At 41.1% G+C, this 22,223-nt stretch overlaps 2 protein-coding genes across 6 annotated transcripts in view; one reads left to right on the top strand and one right to left on the bottom strand.

Moving 5' to 3' along the window:
• The window catches only part of ENOPH1 (enolase-phosphatase 1), a 33,188-nt gene extending 27,897 nt beyond the window's left edge, over positions 1–5,291 (bottom strand). The window contains exon 1 of the mRNA XM_057726162.1: positions 4,507–5,291. Within this exon, the coding sequence (XP_057582145.1) occupies positions 4,507–5,145 (639 nt within the window). The 5' untranslated portion in view covers positions 5,146–5,291. The remainder of the gene's footprint in view (positions 1–4,506) is intronic.
• HNRNPDL (heterogeneous nuclear ribonucleoprotein D like) lies at positions 5,065–10,773 on the top strand. Of its 5 annotated transcripts, XR_009052554.1 has the most exons (9): positions 5,591–6,195; positions 6,990–7,158; positions 7,258–7,419; positions 7,891–8,022; positions 8,171–8,285; positions 8,776–8,946; positions 9,264–9,356; positions 9,730–9,834; positions 10,514–10,773. XR_009052554.1 is itself a non-coding variant. In XM_057726167.1 (8 exons), coding segments are annotated over exons 1-8 (1,026 nt in total). In that variant the 5' UTR covers positions 5,065–5,079; the 3' UTR covers positions 9,335–10,773. The 5 variants fall into 5 exon arrangements, 4 of the variants coding, with proteins under 4 accessions (XP_057582150.1, XP_057582148.1, XP_057582147.1 ...); XM_057726167.1 differs by adding an exon at positions 5,065–5,081 and having other exon boundaries at positions 5,992–6,195; positions 9,264–10,773; XM_057726165.1 differs by lacking the exon at positions 9,730–9,834.
• The last annotated feature ends 11,450 nt before the right edge of the window (positions 10,774–22,223 follow it).

Raw genomic sequence — 22,223 nt, 5'->3', positions numbered from 1 at the left:
GTCTTCCTAAGACATAAGTGAAAAACACGCCCCCACTGCCACCCACTACTCCCTGACGAGATTTGTTGAGATAGTGGATGAAATATTGATGGAAATCTATTTATTTATATAAAGTTTTTTCAAGGGCTAAACATTCATTAAATGTTCACAGTAGTCCTATGAGGTTGATAACCCCAAAGTACAGCTGAGGGAATATGTACCTAGACTCAGAGACATCAGCTAACTTGCCTTAAAACATTTAGGGAAGAGCCAGAATGCTAACCCAGACTTGCACAGTCTCTAAGCCCATCCTTATAAATACTACTCTATACAACTAATCTTCGTCATTTACAGATTCTATGCCTGCAAATTCTCCTACTCACTAAAATTTATTTGTAACCCCAAAGTCATTACTCACTGCACTTTCCCAAATTTTTGAGGACAGGTGCATACAGGAGAAGAACAGCAAAAATTGTGAAAAGCGAGATGCACACATTTCCAGTATGAGGTGATGCTTTGCCTTCTTATTTCACCTCTCACATTTTACACAAGTATCCTTTTCAAAGTCTACTTAGTGCCACATTTTTCACATTTTGTGCTTTTTGTTGGTGAGTTTGCAGTTTAAAATGGCCCCCAAGCAAAGTGTTGTCTAGTGTTCCTTAAAGCAAGAAAGCTGCCTTACAGAGAAAACACGTGTTAGATAAGCTTTGCTAAAACATAAGCTATAAAACCACTGGCAGTGAGTGCGAGGCTAATGAATCAACGATATATATTAAATAAGGAAAATGGAAACATACATAAAACAAAGTCACGTACTGATCAGCTGACAAAAAAGTTGTGACCAGAGGCTCACAGGAACCTAACCCTGTATTTTCTCTAGGGGCAATGATTCAGTATTTGCTAAGATGGTGCTCATGGTGACTTCATAGAACATAACTGCCGCAACTGTTGTTACATGTACTAACTTAATATGTAATGGTAGGAAAGGCACCAAATTACAGAGCATTTTCAGAAACAAGAGACCATTTCCCCCAACTCAAAAACAATAGTTGACGGTTCTTGACAGGATAACCACAAGGACTGGTAATGGTGTTATTTCACAGCTTACAGACTAAAAACACTGGAATAATACAATGCACAAAGTCAGAAAATGAATATTACTTCACCACAGACAGAGATCAGGTGGTGGCTCTATGAGGTGCATGCAACATGATTCAAGGGGAGAAGGGAAGAGAATACAACAACATTCATTTACATTTACTATTTAAATCTCATCTTTAAATTCCAATTTACTTTATAATCTAATAATAGTACAGTAATATGTGTACACAATAAATTCTATTGGTAGTGCCTTTTCCAATTCTGCTGATGGTGTACATGACCAAAAAACGTTGGGAGATCACCACTGTAGAGGATCAAAGTTAGCACCTGAAAAGAAAAGAAACTCTGGAGGCACATGTCCTGCAGTGAGGGGCAGGGCTGATGGCTCTGAGGACTCAGATGCACTGGGAACCATCTAAGGAAAGCTGGGTTCTATTGCTGCTCTGCCCCAACATGTTGTGACGATCCTCACAAAGACATCCCTCCAGGCATCAACTGATTCACATGAGAAATTAATTAGCTGGTTGGGACACTGACTAGATGACCCAAGCTAGGAACCCTTCCTGCTCTAAAAATTTGACCATTATGACTCAAAGAAAATAAGATATAATAGCAGGTAAGTAAAAACATTGTTTATTGTTGCCTGGACCCCAAAGGCTGAAGCATGCCCTGATAGAGCAATAGGCTGTTCACAGAGCACCACTTCCCAAACTGGGAAGATTTTATGGAATCCGATAAGATATCCAGGACTGTTAGTGTCATCTTATAGAGTTAAGTTACATCATATACACATTCAAACTGTAAGTGCTCAGCAAGAGAAAAAAAAAAGAGAGAGAAGAAGAAAGGGAAAAAATAACCATAACCAGTGCTGGCAATTTGTCTATCACTCCACTCAATGAAGGTGTTCTGTTCCCTGGGACAGTCTCAGTTCCCCAGTGTCTCTTACAGCATGAATGGTTCAGTGTGAGGCTAACACCTACATCACCTAATCCCAAACCAACTTCCTCTGATGCTCAAAGGAAGAAGCAGGGGTACGTTTCAACCCTGAAGGAAAAATGGCTGCATGTGATTTACTGAAAGATGAAATCAAGTCTCCAAAGTAAACTGACTTTCTAAGGGTATTTCAAGGGCAATTTTTGACAATACTCAACTTTCATAGTGTACACTGACTGTAGAACCAATCCCCCAAGGTAAGACAACTATAGTTATTCTGTTCCAAAGGTTCACTCCTAAATCTACCGCCTAGAGACAGTGTAAATTGAAATTTGCTACCATATATTATTATGGTACTTCTTACTGATTAAAGTGCTCTCATACCAGCTGTATCATTTAACACCCACAAGGCCAGGCAAAGAACATGGAACGAGCGCTGTGGTTCCCATTTCAGAGATAGAGTGCAATAATGGAAAGAGTAAGAGCTGTTGAATCAGACAATTCAGTTTCAAATCCCAGGCATAATGTTCAATTTTTCAGTGCCTTAGTTTCCTATCAGTAAAATGCAAACAGTGCACATACCTCACAAAGTTGTTGAGGATGACTCAAGTATACAAGTTGCAAGTATATAGTACTCAATGTTTCCTTCCACCATTCCACAGGAAGTAGGGCTACAAGTTCACACATCTAATGTGACTAATAAAACCCAAAGCAGAACAAACATCTCCCAATTCCCAGCTCCATGCTCGGAGCTCCAAAAAGGATATAACTTAGCATCTCTTCAAAAGGTGTTTAAAAATATAGAGCTACTCTACTAAGTTTTTTTTGGTTCAAGTAAATTTGTGCAATGCTAGTCTCTTGAAGGTTCACAAAGTATTTGTATGTGTATGTGTATGTATAATATAAAGGCTCTGAGAAGGCATGCAATAAACCCAGTTGAATACATACAGAACATTTCCCCAAAGTTCATTTAATAATGGAATCCTTTCCTGCATAATTACTATAAACAACCACACAGACCTAATGTTCTTCTGAACATACTTTTATTTTAGAAACACTGGTTTTGATAAATGTATAACAAGTTAACAATTATACTGTAATCAATTAATATTAATAAAATAATTAATAACATTATAGGACAAGGCACAAGAAACTACACTTTAAACAAGATCCCTGAATCATTTTTTGCAGTCTGGTGTCAAATCCAAAAAAAAATCTATCTTGGAATTCCCTGGCCGTCCAGTGGTTAGGGCTCCACGCTTCCACTGCAGGGGCCTGGGTTCGATCCCTGGTTGGGGAACTAAGGTCCCACAAGCTGGGCATCACGGTAAAAGACAAAAACAAACAAAACAAAAACAAACAAATCTATTTAGACCATCAAGGGATTTTTATTCTCAGAATAAACCTGTCATAAACAGGTGAAATAGACGCATTTTGTTTTGTTACAAAATTGACCTGCATGAGGTATCTTACTCCTTAAATCAACTTTACAAGACCAGTACATATACCATATTACTACCTATCCTGTCATTATCCCTGGTCTCCTGATAACAGTGGAAAGCAAGAGAAAGCCAGAATGGAGACAGTGACTTGTAAACTAAAAAATACAAAGATGAGGAGTCCTTTTTTCTTTGAAAATTACAAGAAAAGTTATTATTTTTCCTACTTTGTAAACTGCACGCAAGTACAGTGAATACTTTTATCTTAAACCTCTAGAAGTCATATAAAGAGAAGACCAGGCCCGAGGAATTCTTTAAAAATTTATATTAATATTCTATATTTACTTATCCTGACAAATACAACATATATAAAAAAGGAACCTGCTCGAACGCAAAGTTGTAGGTTTGTGAACTAGGCGTAGACAAGTGTTGGTTAGCACTGACATCCTAGGAGGAAGGCTCTGGATAATAATTTTAAGCTTCCATTTTTCTTTTGAGGAAAATAAACGGAATCTAGACGCGTTTGCTAGCCTAGTCCAGTCACATACAGTGTGCAGTTCAGCCACTAACAGCAGGAGTGGGAAAGGGCGAAGAGCAACCATTATCGCCTGTGACACCAGGGCTACTGGAAAAGTCACCTTCAACCCTTCAGCCTTCCCATTCTGCGGGACTAGAAGCCTCACAGACCACTAGGTCCAACCTGGGACAAGGCGGGCGCTCATCAGCCGGGTGAAGGGGCGCATACCTGCCCGGCGGGGGGCGCCCACAGCTCTTCACCTAACCGCGGCAGACCTGCCCTCTTCCCCTCTTCTTCACCACCATCTCCATCCCTTCCCACCCACCTGCAAATAATCGAGGGCAGGGACGGGGTGAGGTGAAGATGGTGAGGAAAAGCATCTCCGCAATCCTCCGCAGACTACCTCCTCCCATTCCAGAGCCGGTGCAAAGCCACATCATCTCTCCCACGCCTCGTATCCCTAGCGCAAGGTCTGCCATAGTTTAAAATTTTCGTTTTAAAGCACAAGTAACTTCCCCGCTCCCTTCCGCCCCTCACCTTCACGAAAGCAATCGGGGTTGTGGTACCTTCGATATCTAACAGGATCACGGTGACTTCGGCGGGCACCGAAAGCGCGACCATTTCCCCACCCGCAGCGATCACGAGAATCGGCCTACTGGTAGGGGGGGCGGGGGGCGGCACCGGCCGCGCCCTCAGCAACGTGCTGGGTTTCCGAGAGCCCCGAAAAGAGTCCCGGAGCGGACAACCGCGCGCGGCCTGGCGCACGAGGCGGAGAGGACACGGCCGCGCCCCTGCAAGTAGAGAAAGCCGCAACCCGGGGACCCTGAATTCGCAAGCCGCACTGGACTGGAGGCCGAGACCACGTGGGCAGGGAAAGGGGGCGGTCCTCGCGAGGTTCCAAGGGGGCGGGGAGAGGTAACAGCGCCGACGTCGATTGGCCGCTAGAGGGCCTCGAATCCGATCCGTCAAAATGGGTCTCGCGTGGGCGGGAACAAAGAAGCGAACGCGGGAGCCGAGTGCGCGAGAGCGCGCTCTCCGCAGACTGGTAGAGCAAGCGGGAGAGGCCCGGGGGCACGTGCAGACGGGAGCCCCGCGAGTGGCGCGCCGGGGATGTGAGTGCCCCTTGCCCTCTACGGCACCTAGCCCCCTCCCCGCCCACTGCCTCCGCTTTTGCATTTTTACAGTAATCCGACCGGGCCCGCGCCCCTCCTCCCGTCCTCAGCCAGCGAAAGAGGCCGTCTGGATCCCGGTCAGCCTGACCGCGTTGGCCCCGGTTCCGGCCGATCGGCTAGGGAGGCCCGCCGCGCCCCCTCGGCCAGCGCGCCTGTGGCGGCAGCGGAAGAGGCGCCCGCGCCGCGCCGCCGTCCGGAGGGGCCGCCGCGCGCCCGCTTCCTGTTCGGCTGGTTCCAGCCAGCTCGAGGACAAAACACGCGTGCGCGCGGCGGGCGGGCGGGCGCGCTCGCCGCCTCAGCCGCCGGCGCCAGGCGCAGTCCGCCTGTTTCCGGAGCAGCGCGGCCACGGTGCTAATCGATAGCGGCAGCCGCCGCAGCAGCTCCGAACTGGGGGACCGAGGGCGGAAAAAGGCGGGGTTGACGGCTCTTTGCTGGGAGTGGGCTGGACCGGACGCCAGAGACAAAGGCTCTCAAGGCAAGAGGGACTGTGGCGCTGCTCGGGATATTTGACCCAGGACTTTTCGCCCCTTCGTTTTTCTCTTCTGACGCTCCTCTCTTCCCAAGCCCGCGTCCCCTCACCCGCGACCTCGCTCCTCAGCGGGAGGGCCGCGATGGAGGTCCCGCCCCGGCTTTCCCATGTGCCGCCGCCATTGTTCCCCTCCGCTCCCGCTACTTTAGCCTCCCGCAGCCTCTCCCATTGGCGGCCGCGGGCGCCGCGGCAGCTCGCCCCGCTCCTCCCTTCGCTCGCTCCCAGCTCCGCCCGGCAGGGGGCGCGCCGGGCCCAGCGCCACGTCACCGCCCAGCAGCCCTCCCGATTGGCGGGCGGGGCGGCTATAAAGGGAGGGCGCAGGCGGCGCCCGGATCTCTTCCGCCGCCATTTTAAATCCAGCTCCATACAACGTTCCGCCGCCGCCGCTGCCGCGACTCGGACTGCGCGCCAGCACCTCCCGGCCGACAACTCCGCCGCTATGGAAGACATGAACGAGTACAGCAACATAGAGGAATTTGCAGAGGGATCGAAGATCAACGCGAGCAAGAATCAGCAGGATGACGGGTACCGCACACTTCTCCCCTCTCCCCCCCTTCCCCAGCGCTCCGCACGCGCCCCTTCGTCCCTCGGGGACCGCGCGCTGCCCCTATTCTTGCTCCGAGTCGACTCCCCGCGTGCCCGCTGGGCCGCATTAGGTTGGAGGGAAGAGGAGAGTAGGAGACGGAGGGGGTGACTCGAGAGGCCCGCGGAAGGTGGGGGAAGGGCAGAGGGGTTGGAGGTGGAGGGCGGCGGCGTCTGTGTCCCGAGTGCGCAGGCGCCGCGTGGGGCCCGAGGGGGAGGGGCCGGCCTCGTTGCGCCACATGCTGCATCTGCCGCCGCCTCTTCATTGTGCGTCTGTTAGGGCTCCGCGCAGTTTTCCTGGGAAGGATTTAGGGAACTCTTGGTGTGGGAACCTGTAGGCGACTGGTACCCAGATCCCCAGTACGCGCGATGATGAGTTTTTTAGGTGGAACGTTGGCTTGACAGCTGAGGAAGATGGTGAGACTAAGTTGTGTGGGATCAGTTTAGAAAGTTGGATTCTCTAGTCGGGAACAATCTTTAACGTGTTGTTGGCCTCGTTTAAACTTTGCCTTGTGCAGTGTGGAGAGCTAGGTGTCCACCGTTTTGAATAAGTGATCTCGATGGAATTTGGGGGTTCTTGTGGTCTTTTGTTCGTGTGTGTCTGTACACGGGTTAAATTACTTGTACAGAAGGATAAATTTCCCCGTACTTACTTTGTTTCGCAAACGTAATAACTTTCAGAATTTAAGTAATCGTTGTAGTTGCTGCTAACCTTAAAAGACAACTTTTATTTCTAGTAAAATGTTTATTGGAGGCTTGAGCTGGGATACAAGCAAGAAAGATCTGACTGAATATCTGTCTCGATTTGGGGAAGTTGTAGACTGCACAATTAAAACAGATCCAGTCACTGGACGATCAAGAGGATTTGGATTTGTGCTTTTCAAAGATGCTGCTAGTGTTGATAAGGTAGGAACGTGTTTCGCATTGTGGTGCTTTTGTGTGCTGCTTGCAAATTGTTCAGAGGATTGGTTGTATGTTGTCAGATTAAATAAACCTGTCTTCTAGGTTTTGGAACTGAAAGAACACAAACTGGATGGCAAATTGATAGACCCTAAAAGGGCCAAAGCTTTAAAAGGGAAGGAGCCCCCAAAAAAGGTTTTTGTGGGTGGATTGAGCCCAGATACTTCCGAAGAACAAATTAAAGAATATTTTGGAGCCTTTGGAGAGGTGCGCTGTGCTTTTATGTTTACATGTATTTTCACTTGATAACGTTTATATAATGTTAATCCCTGGTCCATGGATGAGGGTGGGATTAAATTATTGCTGAAGTACCTTCCAGTCACTGTACCATAATCCGTGCTTTCTGTGTTATAATGGAAAACTAGTGTCTAATTTAATGGAAACTAGTTCGGCAGAAAGGTGGATGCTTTTGTGTGGTCAGGGTTTGGGTTTATTAACTAGTGGCATCTGTGGGGTAAGAAATGATATTAAATATGGAGGTTTTGCTCTCTCCTCTAAATTCTCCATGGATAAAACAAACCACTCTAGTTTGATGTGGATAATAAACCGGTAGCTTGTACAGAAGTTATTTTGTTAGAGTAACAGGTTGAAGCTTGAAAAAGGACTTGGGGCATTCTAAAACATCTTGGTAGATTTTTACCATTACTGGGTGATCTTGAGTGTGCATCTTGATTTCAGATTGAAAATATCGAACTTCCTATGGATACAAAAACAAATGAAAGAAGAGGATTTTGTTTTATAACATATACAGACGAAGAGCCAGTAAAGAAATTGTTAGAAAGCAGATATCATCAAATTGGTTCTGGGAAGGTAAAGCCATTTTGATTATATTAAATGAATAATATGCTTTTGTTTGTTTTGTTTAAGTGAAATTTCTCAACCTGTTTTGAAGGGGGGAAATGGCTTGGCATTAGCATATTGGTAACAATTCTGTTTGCTTTTTAAATTTTGTTTGTAGTGTGAAATCAAAGTTGCACAACCCAAAGAGGTATATAGGCAGCAACAGCAACAACAAAAAGGAGGAAGAGGTGCTGCAGCTGGTGGACGAGGTGGTACTAGGGGTCGTGGCCGAGGTGAGACTTAATTCCTGGGAAATGAGTCGGTGCTTTATGAATAAGCCCATAGAAAAGTAAAGCCAAATTTAAACTGTTAAAACATGGAAAGTGCTTAACATAGTGGGCGGGCTTTTGTTTTTATCTATCGGTGTCAGCTCTTCAAAGAATGGCCACTCTGACGGTGTCATTACTGATGGGAAAATACCATTAAATGTAATTAAGATTACATGGTACACTTTGGCATGGTAGGTTTTTTTAGGCCAGGAGTCCTTGTTTTAAAGGTAAAACTCTTCTTTTTCCTGATTTTTCATTAAATTTAGGAAGCCTGATACCGGCACAGTTGGACTTTCTGCCCCTTTTTTGTGATATCTGTACTTTATTGGTCAGATAGCAATATAGGTGTTCATTCTGCCTTTTTAAGATTTGCAGAGTGAGGGACAGGATCACATCATTTTATGTTAGGTTTGGGGGTCAGAAGTTGTTTCCTAACAATTGTGCATTGTTTCAGGTCAGGGCCAGAACTGGAACCAAGGATTTAATAACTATTATGATCAAGGATATGGAAATTACAATAGTGCCTATGGTGGTGATCAAAACTATAGTGGCTATGGCGGCTATGATTATACTGGGTATAACTATGGGAACTATGGATATGGACAGGGATATGCAGACTACAGTGGTAAGAATATTTAACTTAATTTCATAAACCAATGGTACTAAACTTTAGTGTTAAAGTATAATCCCATTCTGAGACTGTTTGGGGGGGGGGTCTGTTTATTGAAGTGTTTAGAGGAAAATTTTTGAGACATTTAATAGTCATAGGAGCTTATACTGATATAGAGACTTTAGTCATTCTAGAATGTGATATGTGACTAGTTTATAATGACATCTAATTAATATTTGACCTGAAGAATTTTGCATATTTAATAGTTTTTAAATATATAGCGAAACCATTTCGTTAAGGTCTAAGCCATAATTTTTTGTCTTTTCAATTAGGCCAACAGAGCACTTATGGCAAGGCATCTCGAGGGGGTGGCAATCACCAAAATAATTACCAGCCATACTAAAAGGGGACGTTGGAGAAAACAGGTGTGTATAAGAGTTCAAGAAACCACTGGAAATGCCTAATTTAATTTAAAGATCAATAGACAAATGAAAAATAAGTAAAAACAAAATATCATGTAGCCTGTTTTTACTAAATTGTTAATTTTTTACTTGCTTTATAAGCCTGTTTTGCCTAAAGTGTCTATAGATCTTTAACTTTAAAGTTTTATCTCACTTTCTTTAGTATTACAGAAAAACTTAAGAGTTTTTCTGTTTGCTTTGTGTACCAGGTGGTCTAGAGGAATAATTAAACTTTTTTAGAACTATTAACAGGTAAAGTACTGAAATGGGTACAACTTAAGGAAAACAGGAATGTTGTCTTCTAACTCTGACATTATACCTTGTTTGTACCCGCCAGCGGGAACTTCATTGCAGGCCGTGTGTCACCCTGACCACGTCTATCTCTGGGGGTCGCACGTTGCGGGCAGAGCGCAAGGCATACACCAGAAAACGCTGTCCTGTGGTATGGTCTCTTCCAACTTCATGTACCAGCGTAAAGATTAAAGTGGAAAACTTCAGACTTTGGCTTCTTTTTTAATCTTTTTGAAGATTAAGTGTCTAAACTTAACTTAAATGGTTTTTTACAGGAGTTAAAGTACATAAATGCCTTTTTACAGCTTAATCATTTTGGTCTTCTGTTTAGTGTTGTATTTCAATTGTGGAGCCTCATTTTAAGTGTTCATTCTTTAAGATTTAATGCTTGCTTTTTCTTTTTATAGCTAATAGTGAAATCTACAAACCAAAACAAGAACTTTAAAATCTGGGATATAAATTAAAGATCATGTGCACACAGAAATTTGATTTTTTGCAATAAGAAACCTGTTAGAAATTCGTGTTTGTAATATTTTACGTGGCTTACTAGAGATGCTTCTAGTAGACCTTGAATCTAGCACAGTTCAACCTGTGAATATGGGAAGGTTGCATTCCCAGATTTTCTAATTAAATTTTAAATTACTGTCATTTGGGAACTCCAGGGTGAATTTATTAATTACCCAAACTGCGTTTTGCCAGTGAATTTGCATGTGATCTTTAATTATTGAAGAAAAGAATAAAGTGAGAACTTAAAACAATTCATGAAAGTGGACCTTTGAAAGCTTGTCAGAGTTGCACAAATCTAATTGCCATTTTGTTTTTGTTTGTAGGAAGAGATTGCTAAAGTAACCCATCTTGCAGGACGACATTGAAGATTGGTCTTCTGTTGATCTAAGATGATTATTTTGTAAAAGACTTTCTAGTGTACAAGACACAACTGTGTCCAACTGTATATAGCTGCCAGTTAGTTTCCTTTGTTTTTTGCTTTGTCTTTTGCTATATGTGTTATGACTCGATGTGGATTTGTGTTTATACAAATTTTATTTGTATGATTTCATGTTAAACCTCAAATAAATGCTTCCTTATGTGATTGTTTTTCTGCGTCAGGTACTAAATAGCTCTGTAAAAGTGTAATTTTAAATAAGCAATAATTAAGGCACAGTTTATTTTGTAGGGATTGTTGATCCATAGGGAGAAACTGTGGTCCTTTATAAATAGCCAGCTACAGTGTCTACTCTGTTCCACTTTTTTGTTAGGTGTATTCTATGCTCTAAGGCTTCATTCCCTGTTAACTGAGGCTTCCATCACACACTAATGTTTTCTCTCTGTGTATCTGGAGACTCATGAAAGTTTCTTTGGCATGGTTATAGCGTTGTGGTTAGTGGAAGCTTTCTAGTAGACCGTAAGTCGTTATATTTCGAAAAGTAACTTTTTAATGGCATAAAGCATGCTGGTAGCTCCTTTTAGGAATAAAAAAAAAATTTCCTTTGTTCTTGTCTCTGGAAAGGCATTTGTTAATAATTTGCTGTATTCAGTGGTCTGCTAGAAAGAGCTTTGGCTAATCATAATACCATAACTTTGTTTTCTTAATTAAAATGTCCAGATATACCCAGGGTGGAAAAAAACACTCAAACTATGTTTTAGGAGCTACAGTTTAAGAATATCCCATGTAGTTACATTTCACACAAGAATTTTGGCAAATAGGTATGAAGTTATAAAAGTTTTGAACAAGTTAGATTAAAACATTTGAAGTAGTGGCTGAGTAACTATCTGTATACTATTTTGTTGGTATTATGTCACAGCAAGCACCAAACTGAACAAAACGTTTTCTGTTGGGGCATTTTTAGAAAGCTATATTGGGTGTAACTGTTATGTGGTGTGAGTTCTTAGAAAAAGTCATGGTAGGTAGTAGGTTTCATCATTTTTAGTGCAGTTAGTGCATGAGCTGAGTAGTTAAGCATATCCATATTCAGACATAAGGAATAGTAGGGAAAGTTATCCCTTAAATCTTATGTAAATGCAAGTCCTAAGTGTGACCAAGTCATGTCATTACAACAGATTTTCCTGGGGCATTAAAAGTGGTTTTAGCTCTAGATTTTGGAGGATGTCCTGGATAAATTCAAGTTTTGAATTTACATTTGGTGTAGTTACTGAATTTAAGGTTTTTGTTTTTGTTTCTGTGGTTCCATGTTAGCCGTTAGGATTGGCGTACATGTTCACATGTGGAGTAGTTGAATTCACCTTCAACCAAGTGTAAATTTTTTATGCTAATGAACCTGCCTCTTTTTTTTGTTTCATTTGGTGCCTGCAACTTTCTTTGTTCCAATGATGTTTGTACCTCCTGGGCTATCAAGTTACAATGCTTTGGCCTTGTTTTGCTCCTGTTTTGCTGTTTGACCTTAACGCTTAGGCCAAGTACCAGTGTTGGCTATTGCAAGGGATTGTTTAATTCTTTCAATATGCAACCTTAGGGAACAGAAAGGAGATTTTCATTTTAAGTTATGTTGTCAAAGTCAGTGTTTTTAGGGCAGTGAATTCTGTAAGTTCAAATTTATGATTAGGTGACAAGTTGACATTGAGATTGTCCTTTCCCTGATCAAAAATGAATAAAGACTTTTTAAACAAAATCAAAACTCTTCAATCAAGTCTTGATATATATGACTTTGAAGAAATACACTACATCTAGAGATTGTCTGAAGTCTTTTAGAAAAACTGAAGTACCTATGACAAATATACTCAACCTGTATGTTCTTTAATATGCTTCCTGAGTTTTGACCAAGCTCTGTGTGTTGCTACTTATCCTAAAAGAAACTTAATTAGCAGTTCTGTTGATTAACATGTTAATATTCTGTAGTTTCAGCTATGTTTACAAGATTAGGGATTAAGATTAAGATGTCATTGGGATACTAACATGGATAAACAGCATTTGTTCCATTTTTTCATGCATCTTATAATGGTGACAATACTAGACACTTTGCTAATCTTATAAAATTCAAGGAAACTTGAGAAATTCTACACATTGGGAATATGTGACAGATCAACCACAGGATGCTAAGTTTCATTGATTAAGAAGGTGACTCAAGGACACTAATTATAATTGCATTTTTAATGTAATTTTTAGTTACAGGAGATGTGTGTTTCTACCATTTCAGTTGCTCCTGGTGTTAAGCAAAGTCATTAAGAAATGTCATTCTATAAAAATCTTCCAACATCTACTGAGATCTCACCTTTCTAAGGAAAAGCAAGGCAATTTATCTCGTATAAAGTCATTCAAAAATGTATTGCCATAAAAATGTGGGGTGTTCCTTTAGGATTGGTTGAGGTTTTATATTTGTCTTGAAATAGTTAAATTAGATGTGGAATTTCAGCGAGTTTTGGTTGAGAAGTTAAAACACTTTTAACTTAACCACTGCATTTTTCTAAACTAGCAAAGAATACTGTGGTGGTCTATGGATTACAGTGTAATGCTGAACATTCTGAAGATCGCGTTTGTATTTAAGTGGCAGTTTAATTTCTGATGTTTCTCTGGTCTGCTCATTCAAGAGGAGTTACCCCCCATTTGGGGAGGTATGTCATAATCTTGGAGGGGAATGGAAATTAAGTGTGGTTGGGAAAGGGATATGCAACATAATCTCTGATTTGTTACTCAAAAATCTAAAAATTTTAAGTAACAGAATGCTTAAGATTTTGGTTTATTGAAGAGTATAGCATGTGTTGGAAATACATGAGAAGCACTGTGCTGCAGACAAGTTTTCTCATAGTGTTCCAGTGGTTGTCTCCTTTTGAGAATCTGACTAAAAATGAGTTGACAAAAAAAGTTCATGTCTATGCATAAATACTCTAAATGTAGTCTCAAGGAAATTATACTTTGAAAGCCATCTAGTTTAGAAGACTTGAAGTTGGCTTTTATGGTGACAAGTTAACTAGAATTCATTCATTCAGGCCACACCTTTGGCTTGGGGGATCTTAGTTCCCCCACCAGGGATCAAACCTGGCCCCCAGCAGTGAAGGCATCGAGTTCTAACCACTGGATTGTCAGGGAATTACCAAAATTTATTGAATTTGATAATGAGGTTCCCTTCTAAAGGGAGTTTCTTTAGATGTTCTCAGAAATTTGTGTGTTGACTGGTGAACACATATAGGGTGATTGTTTCTTGATGAGACAGGAATGGCCAGCCCCACAAAAGGGCCTGTGGAAAACGATAATTAATCCCCTGATTTTTCAAGTTGAGGAATTTAGCTAGTTGAAAATAACTCGTTACATTTTGGAATCTATTAAAGTCCTCTCAAGCATCTTTGAGGTCTAGATTCAGTGTTTGCAACTTCTGGGAGGGATCTTTAAGCATTAAGATGGATCAGCAGGGGACTTCCCTAGTGGTCCAGTGGGTAAGACTCCAGGCTCCCAATGCAGGGGCCCTGGTTTCAATCCCCGGTGGTGGAATCCCACATGCATGCTGCGACTAAGACCTGCTGCAGCCAAGATAATTATTAAATATTTTTTTTTTATTTTTTTGGGGGGTACACCAAGTTCAATCATGTGTTTTTATACACATATCCCCGTATTCCCTCCCTTCCTTGACTCCCCCCCCTCGAGTTCCCCCCACCCTCCCCGCCCCAGTCCTCTAAGGCATCTTCCATCCTCAAGTTGGATTCCCTTTGTTATACAACAACTTCCCACTGACTATTTTACAGTTGGTAGTATATATATGTCTGTGCTACTCCCTTGCTTTGTCTCAGTTTTCCCTTCATCCCCCGCCCCCTCCCATACCTCGAGTTCTCCAGTCCATTCTCTGTGTCTGCGTCCTTGTTCTTGTCACTGAGTTCATCAGTACCATTTTTAGATTCCGTATATGTGAGTTAGCATACAATATTTGTCCTTCTCTTTCTGACTTACTTCACTATGTATGACAGATTGTAGTTCTATCCACCTCATTACATATAGCTCCATCTCATCCCTTTTTATAGCTGAGTAATATTCCATTGTGTATATATGCCACATCTTCTGTATCCATTCATTTGTTGATGGGCATTTAGGTTGCTTCCATGTCCTGGCTATTGTAAATAGTGCTGCAATAAACATTATGGTACAAGTTTCTTTTGGGATTATGGTTTTCTTTGGGTATATGCCCAAGAGTGGGATTACTGGGTCATATGGTAGTTCTATTTGTAGTTTTTTAAGGAACCTCCAAATTGTCTTCCATAGTGGCTGTACCAATTTACAGTCCCACCAACAATGCAGGAGAGTTCCCTTTTCTCCACACCCTCTCCAACATTTGTTGTTTCCAGACTTTGTGATGATGGCCATTCTGATCGGTGTGAGGTGATACCTCATTGTGGCTTTGACTTGCATTTCTCTGATGATGAGTGATGTTGAGCATCTTTTCATGTGTTTGTTGGCCATCTGTATGTCTTCTTTGGAGAAATGTCTGTTTAGGTCTTCTGCCCATTTGTGGATTGGGTTATTTGCTTTTTTGGTATGAAGCTTCATGAGCTGGTTGTATATTTTGGAGGTTAATCCTTTGTCTGTTGTTTCATAGGCAATTATTTTTTCCCATTCTGAGGGTTGCCTTTTAGTCTTGTTTATGGTTTCTTTTGCTGTGCAAAAGCTTTTAAGTTTCATGAGGTCCCATTCGTTTATTCTTGATTTTATTTCCATGATTCTAGGAGGTGGGTCAAAAAGGATCTTACTTTGATGGATGTCATAGAGTGTTCTGCCTATGTTTTCCTCTAGGAGTTTTATAGTGTCTGGCCTTACATGTAGGTCTTTAATCCATTTGGAGTTTATTTTTGTGTATGGTGTTAGGAAGTGTTCTCATTTCATTCTTTTACATGTTGCTGTCCAATTTTCCCAGCACCACTTATTGAAGAGGCTGTCTTTTTTCCATTGTATAGTCTTGCCTCCTTTATCAAAGATAAGGTGCCCATATGTGTTTGGGCTTACTTCTGAGTTCTCTATTCTATTCCATTGATCTTCCTTTCTATTTTTGTGCCAGTACCATACTGTCTTGATCACTGTGGCCTTGTAGTATAGTTTGAAGTCAGGAAGCCTGATTCCACCAACTCCATTTTTCCTTCTCAAGATTGCTTTGGCTATTCGGGGTCTTTTGCATTTCCATACAAATCGTAAGATTTCTTGCTCTAGTTCTGTGAAAAATGCCATTGGTAATTTGATGGGGATTGCATTGAATCTGTAAATTGCTTTGGGTAGTACAGTCATTTTCACGATGTTGATTCTTCCAATCCAGGAACATGGTATGTCCCTCCATCTGTTTGTGTCGTCTTTGATTTCTTTCATCAATGTCTTAAAGTTTTCTGCATACAGATCTTTTGCCTCCTTAGGCAGGTTTATTCCTAGGTATTTGATTCTTTTTGTTGCAGTGGTGAATGGGAGAGTTTCCTTAACTTCTCTTTCTGCTCTTCCGTTGTTAGTGTATAGGAATGCAAGAGATTTCTGTGCATTAATTTTGTATCCTGCTACTTTACTAAACTCATCAATGAGTGCTAGCAGTTTTCTGGTAGAGTCTGTAGGGTTTTCTATATATAATATCATGTCATCTGCAAAGAGTGACAATTTTACTTCTTCTTTTCCAATTTGGATTCCTTTGATTTCTTTTTCTTCTCTGATTGCTGTGGCTAAAACTTCCAAAACTATGTTGAATAATAGTGGTGAGAGTAGACACCCTTGTCTTGTTCCTGTTCTTAGAGGGAATTCTTCCAGCTTTTCCCCATTGAGAACGATGTTGGCTGTTGGTTTTTCATATATGGCTTTTATTCTGTTGAGGTAATTTCCTTCTATGCCCATTTTCTGGAGAGCTTTTATCATAAATGGATGTTGAACTTTGTCAAAAGCTTTTTCTGCATCTATTGAAATGATCGTATGGTTTTTCTCCTTCAATTTGTTGATATGATGTATCATGTTGATTGATTTCCCTGGTGGTGGAATCCCACATGCATGCTGCGACTAAGACCTGCTGCAGCCAAGATAATTATTAAATATTTTTTAAAAAAAAGATTGGTCAGCAGTCTTTTAAGTTGTGAGTTCTGAGGGGTTTTGTACAAAAGTATGATATTACAATTGATTCATTCTTGTTCCTCTGATGAAACTGGGTCCTAGATAATCTGGAGAAACTACTCATTCCCATGAAAGATCTGTCCTATGAATTTTTTTAAAAAAATATTTATTTACTTATTTGGCTGTGCCAGCTCTTAGTTGCAGTACACAGGATCTTTGTTGCAGTACACAGGATTTTTCTTTTTTTGTTGTTGTTGCAGCATGTGTGCTCTTAGCTGCGGCATGCAGAATCTAACTTCCTGACCAGGGATCGAACCCGGGCCTCCAGCACTGGGAGCACAGAGTCTCAGTCACTGGACCACCAGGGAAGTCCCTGTCCTGTGGAATTGACAATGATCACTTTGGTTGCCCTTGAACCGTGAGACATTTGAAACATAAAAGTTATTCATAGACCACCATACAGGCAGAGGGATGACGGGAGGGTGTGACAGTGGGGACTGAGATATTTTAGGGTAGTTCCTATATTTTTCATTACCAGGAAACCCTTTAAATATTTTCTTACTGTAAACTATATGTTTTGAATGGCTGTACTTGTCATGTATATTGCTTTCATTATGTAGCGACATTTCTATTAATCAAAGGTATATAGCTGTCAATTAGAATGTCTGCAGTGATAATTAGCATTGTACCATCAACTTGATGCCAGCTAAAATCAAAGAAGCAATATTTTCATTAGCTTATACAGATTTTTAATATGTGGTTTCTATGAGACTTTTAAAATACTGAAAATAAGTCCAAGAATTGTTTATTACTTCTTCCTGGGTCTTTAGAACTACACTTAGCACATCATCTGGAAATAAGGAAAAACAAAAGGCATTTTTAAGTCTGTTACTTTCATAATTGGAAGAGGTGATATTTTAAAATATTTTTATGGATACAATTATAATTTTTTTGAATTATGCATTTGAATGATTTCATCAGAAATGAAGAGACCCCCAAATTACACCTTTGATCTCATTTAAAATATGTCTATTTCTTTCATGTATTAATTAAGTTACAATCCATGTAAAGATAGGACTTAGAGCCTGTGATAACCAAGAATAACTCCACTATTTTTTCCCCCCTTGTTTTTGGCCACACTACACAGCTTGTGGGATCTTAATTCTCCAACCCCCAGGGATTGAACACTGGCCCTTGGCAGTAAAAGTGCAGAGTCCTAAACACTGGACTGCCAGGAAGTTCCCTTCCCTTAGTCCCTTGGTTAAAGTTATTTTAATTGCTATTAGAATGATGCTTTAGAGCACCAAGGTAAAGAAACAGCACAAGGGTTTTTAAATTCCCTTCATTCCCCATCCAAGACAAAATTCTCTGCTGATGGTAGAGTTTGGGTTTTTGTTTTTGTTTTTTCCCCATATCTAAGACCCCAGGAGAGGAGGGTCTTGGTATTGGTAGCAGGTACAGGGATTTTCCACCAACCCATAGCCAAGATTCATGGTACTACCAGAATAGGGTTTTGTTTTTGTTTTTTCCTTAATCTGAATCTTTTAAAATTCTCCTGTTGTGAATATTTGCCACTTGGTGAAATGAAATCATGCTTCTCTTACTTCATTAAAGATACCAAGGGGCAGATTTCTCTCTCTGCCTTTAATAGAAGCAAACAGACACTCTTAACCTGGAAATATACAGGCATTACTGTTCTCTTGACAGTTCCCTTGGGAAAGGTGTACAGACTCTTAGTATAACTTAAGAACAATGGTCACAGCTTATTAACTCCATTTATTAGCATAAGAAAGGAAAAAAGCATTACATGAAGATGTCAGTGGTTCTCAGAATTACTCCATAAATCACAGCTAAGATCATACCCTATTTTTTTAATTTGCATTACATATTTACATTTCCATGCATTAGTGCAGTCCTACATATAGTGTAAGAGAATTCAGGTGTACATATAACCTACATAAGATAAAAGGCATACAAGCATACTTTGGAAATATTGCAGGTAAAGTTCCAGACCATCACAATAAAGCAATAAGGTGAGTCACACAATTTTTTGGTTTCCTGGTGCATATAAGAGTTATGTTTACACTATACTGTAGCCTCTTAAGTGTGCAATAGCATTATGTCTGCAAAAAACAATGTAGGGACTTCCCTGGTGGTGCAGTAGTTAAGAATCTGCCTGCCAAAGCAGGGTACATGGGTTCGAGCCCTGGTCCAGGAAGATCCCACATGCCATGGAGCAACTAAGTCCTTGTGCCACAATTACTGAGCCTGAGCTCTAGAGCCCGTGAGCCACAACTACTGAGCCCACATGACGCAACTACTGAAGCCCGTGCTCCACAACAAGAGAAGCCACAGTAATGAGAAGCCCACACACCACAACAAAGAGTAACCCCTGCACCAAAAGAAAGCCTGCATGTGCAGCAATGAAGACCCAACTCAACCAATTAATTAATTAATTGATGTTAAAAAAAAGCTCACTAAACCAATTCTTCAAAAAATTAATAAGATAATGTAAACACCTTAATTTTAAAATGCTTTATTCCAAAATACAAAACAGAAGCAATATTGTAACAAATTCAATAAAGACTTTGAAAATGGTCCACAGCAACAACAAAAAACCTTAAAAAAAAAACTCTAAAAATACTTTATTGCTAAAAAATGTTTACCATCATCTGAGCCTTCAGTAAGTACTAATCTTTTTACTAGTGGGGGGTGTCGCCCTGGTGTTGATGCTGCTGACTGATCAAAGTGATGGTTGCTGAAGGTTGGAGAGGCTGTGGCAATCTCTTAAGACAACTAAGTCAGCAAAATTGATTGTCTCTTCATGAATGATTTCTCTGTAGCATGCAGGTCTGTTTGATAGCATTTTTACCCTCAGTAGAACTTCTTTCAGAATTGGAGTCAATTCAATCTCTGCAACTGCTTTACCAACTATGTTTATGTAATATTCTAAATTCTTGATACAACTAAGGCACCTACCAGGTGCTGGTGGGGGACCTTGGACACCTAAAGGGACAGGAGGAACTCCCAAGTGACTGGGAAAGACATGAGGGGACGGAGGGAGAGAGGAAAAGTGGAAGGGGTATGGGACCCGTACCCCTGAGGGGCAGCTAGGGGAGGGGACCTGTTCCCATGATCAGAGGAGCCCACCCACAGTGTGGGGATCAGTGGGGACTTGGAGAGACCTTCAGGGGATGGGGGGATTGGAGGGGAACAGCTAGCATCTCCCCCAACCACTGGGTCCCAGTGAGCCTGCTGGGGTCCTGTGCCTGTACCTCTGCCCTCCAGGGATACCTCCATCTGGGCTGGGTGTAAGCCATCCCCCCACCCCACCCCCCCAGGGCCTTTTGCGGCTGCCAGGGTCCTGAGCCTAGGCCCCGCTCCCTGCATAAGCCCCCCACCTAAGTCCCACCCACCAAGGCCTTTTCTGGCCTTTTTTTTTTCTTTGCTTTTGTGGTTCCGTTTACCTTATTGTTATTTCATTTATATTTTTATCTTTTCTAACATTTTTTTATTTTTCTAATTTTATTTTTTATTCTTTGTTATTCTTCTCTTTTTTTCTTTTTTTTTTTTCCTGTGCTGCGCAGCTTGAAGGATCTTGGTTCCCAGGCCAGGGGTAAGGCCTGAGCTCCTGTGGTGGGAGCACATCCAAACCTCAGACCTCAGGGAATATTAATCAGAATGAGCACTCCCAGAGGTCCTCATCTCAGCACCAAAACCTGGACCTACCCTACCCAACTGCCTGCAAACTCCAATGCTGGACACCTCAGGCCAGACAACCAGTAAGACAGGAACACAGCCCCACCCACTGAAAAAAACAAGATGACAAAAAAATATGTTACAGATGAAGGAGCAAGGTAAAAACCTACAAGACCAAATAAATGAAGAGAAAGTAGGAAACCTACCTGAAAAAGAATTCAGAGTAATGATAGTAAAGATGATCCAAAATTTTAGAAGTAGAATGGAAGCATGGATCAAGAAAATATAAGAAATGTTTACCAAAGACCTAGAAGAACTAAATAACAAACAAACAAACAATGATGAACAACACAATAACTGAAATGAAAATACACTAGAAGGAATCAATAGCAGAATAACTAAAGCAGAAGAACGAATAAGTAAGCTGGAATATAGAATTGTGGAAATAACTGCCAAGGAACAGAATAAACAAGAATGAAAAGAAATGAGGACTGTCTCAGAGACCTCTGCAACAACACTAAATGCACAAACATTCGCATTATATGGGTCCCAGAAGAAGAGAAGAGGAGAGGAGAGGGGAGGGGAGGGGAGGGAAGGGAAAGGTCTGAGAAAATAGTTGAGGGGATCATAGTCGAAAACGTCCCTAACAAGAGAAAGGAAATACCACCGAAATCCAGGACATGCAGAAACTCTCATATAGGATAACCCTAAGGAGAAAAACACCAAGACACATATTAATCAAATTAATAAAAATTAAATTCAAAGAAAAAATATTAAAAGCAGCAAGGGAAAAGTAACAAATAACATACAAGGGAATCTCCGTAAGGTTAACAGCTGATTTTTCAGCAGAAACTCTGCAGGCCAGAAGGGAGTGGCAGGATATATTTAAAGTGATGAAAGGGGAAAACCTGCAACCAAGATTACTCTACCCAGAAAGAAGCTCATTCAGATTCAAAGGAGAAATTGAAAGCTTTACAGACAAGCAAAAGCTAAGAGAATTCAGCACCACCAAACCAGCTTTACAGCAAATGCTAAAGGAACTTCTATAGGTAGGAAACACAAGAGAAGAAAAAGTCCCACAAAAACAAACCCAAAACAATTTTTAAAAATGGTAATAGGAACATAGATATTGATAATTACCCTAATGTGAGTGGATTAAATGCCAACCAAAAGACCCAAACTGGCTGAATGAATACAAAAACAAGACCCATATATATGCTATCTACAAGAGACTCACTTCAGACCTAGGGACACATACAGACTGAAAGTGAGGGGATGGAAAAAGATATTCTATGCAAGTGGAAATCAAAAGAAAGCTGGAGTAGCAATACTCAGATAAAATAGACTTTTAAAAGAATGTTACAAGAGATAAGGACACTACATAATGATCAAGGGATCAATCCAAGAAGAAGATATAACAATTATAAATATTTATGCACCCAACATAGGAGCACCTCAATACATAAGGCAAATGCTAACAGCCATAAAAGGTGGAATCGACAGTAACACAATAATAGTGGAGCACTTTAACACCCCCTTACATTAATGGACAGATCATCCAGACAGAAAATAAATAAGGAAACACAAGCTTTAAATGACAAAATATACCAGATAGATTTAATTGATATTTGTAGGACATTCCACCTGAAAGCAGCAGAATACACTATCTTCTCAAGTGCACATGGAACATTCTCCAGGATAGATCACATCTTGGGTCACAAATCAAGCCTCAGAAAATTTAAGAAAATTGTAATTGTATCAAGCAACTTTTCCAACCACAAACCATGAGATTAGAAATCAATTACAAGAAAAAAACTGTAAAAAACACA

The sequence above is a fragment of the Hippopotamus amphibius genome, chromosome 3 (assembly GCF_030028045.1).
Source record: "Hippopotamus amphibius kiboko isolate mHipAmp2 chromosome 3, mHipAmp2.hap2, whole genome shotgun sequence".
Classification (NCBI taxonomy): Eukaryota; Metazoa; Chordata; class Mammalia; order Artiodactyla; family Hippopotamidae; genus Hippopotamus; species Hippopotamus amphibius.
The sequence above is the reverse complement of the archived record's forward strand: the minus strand, read 5'-3'. Positions and strand labels throughout refer to the sequence as shown.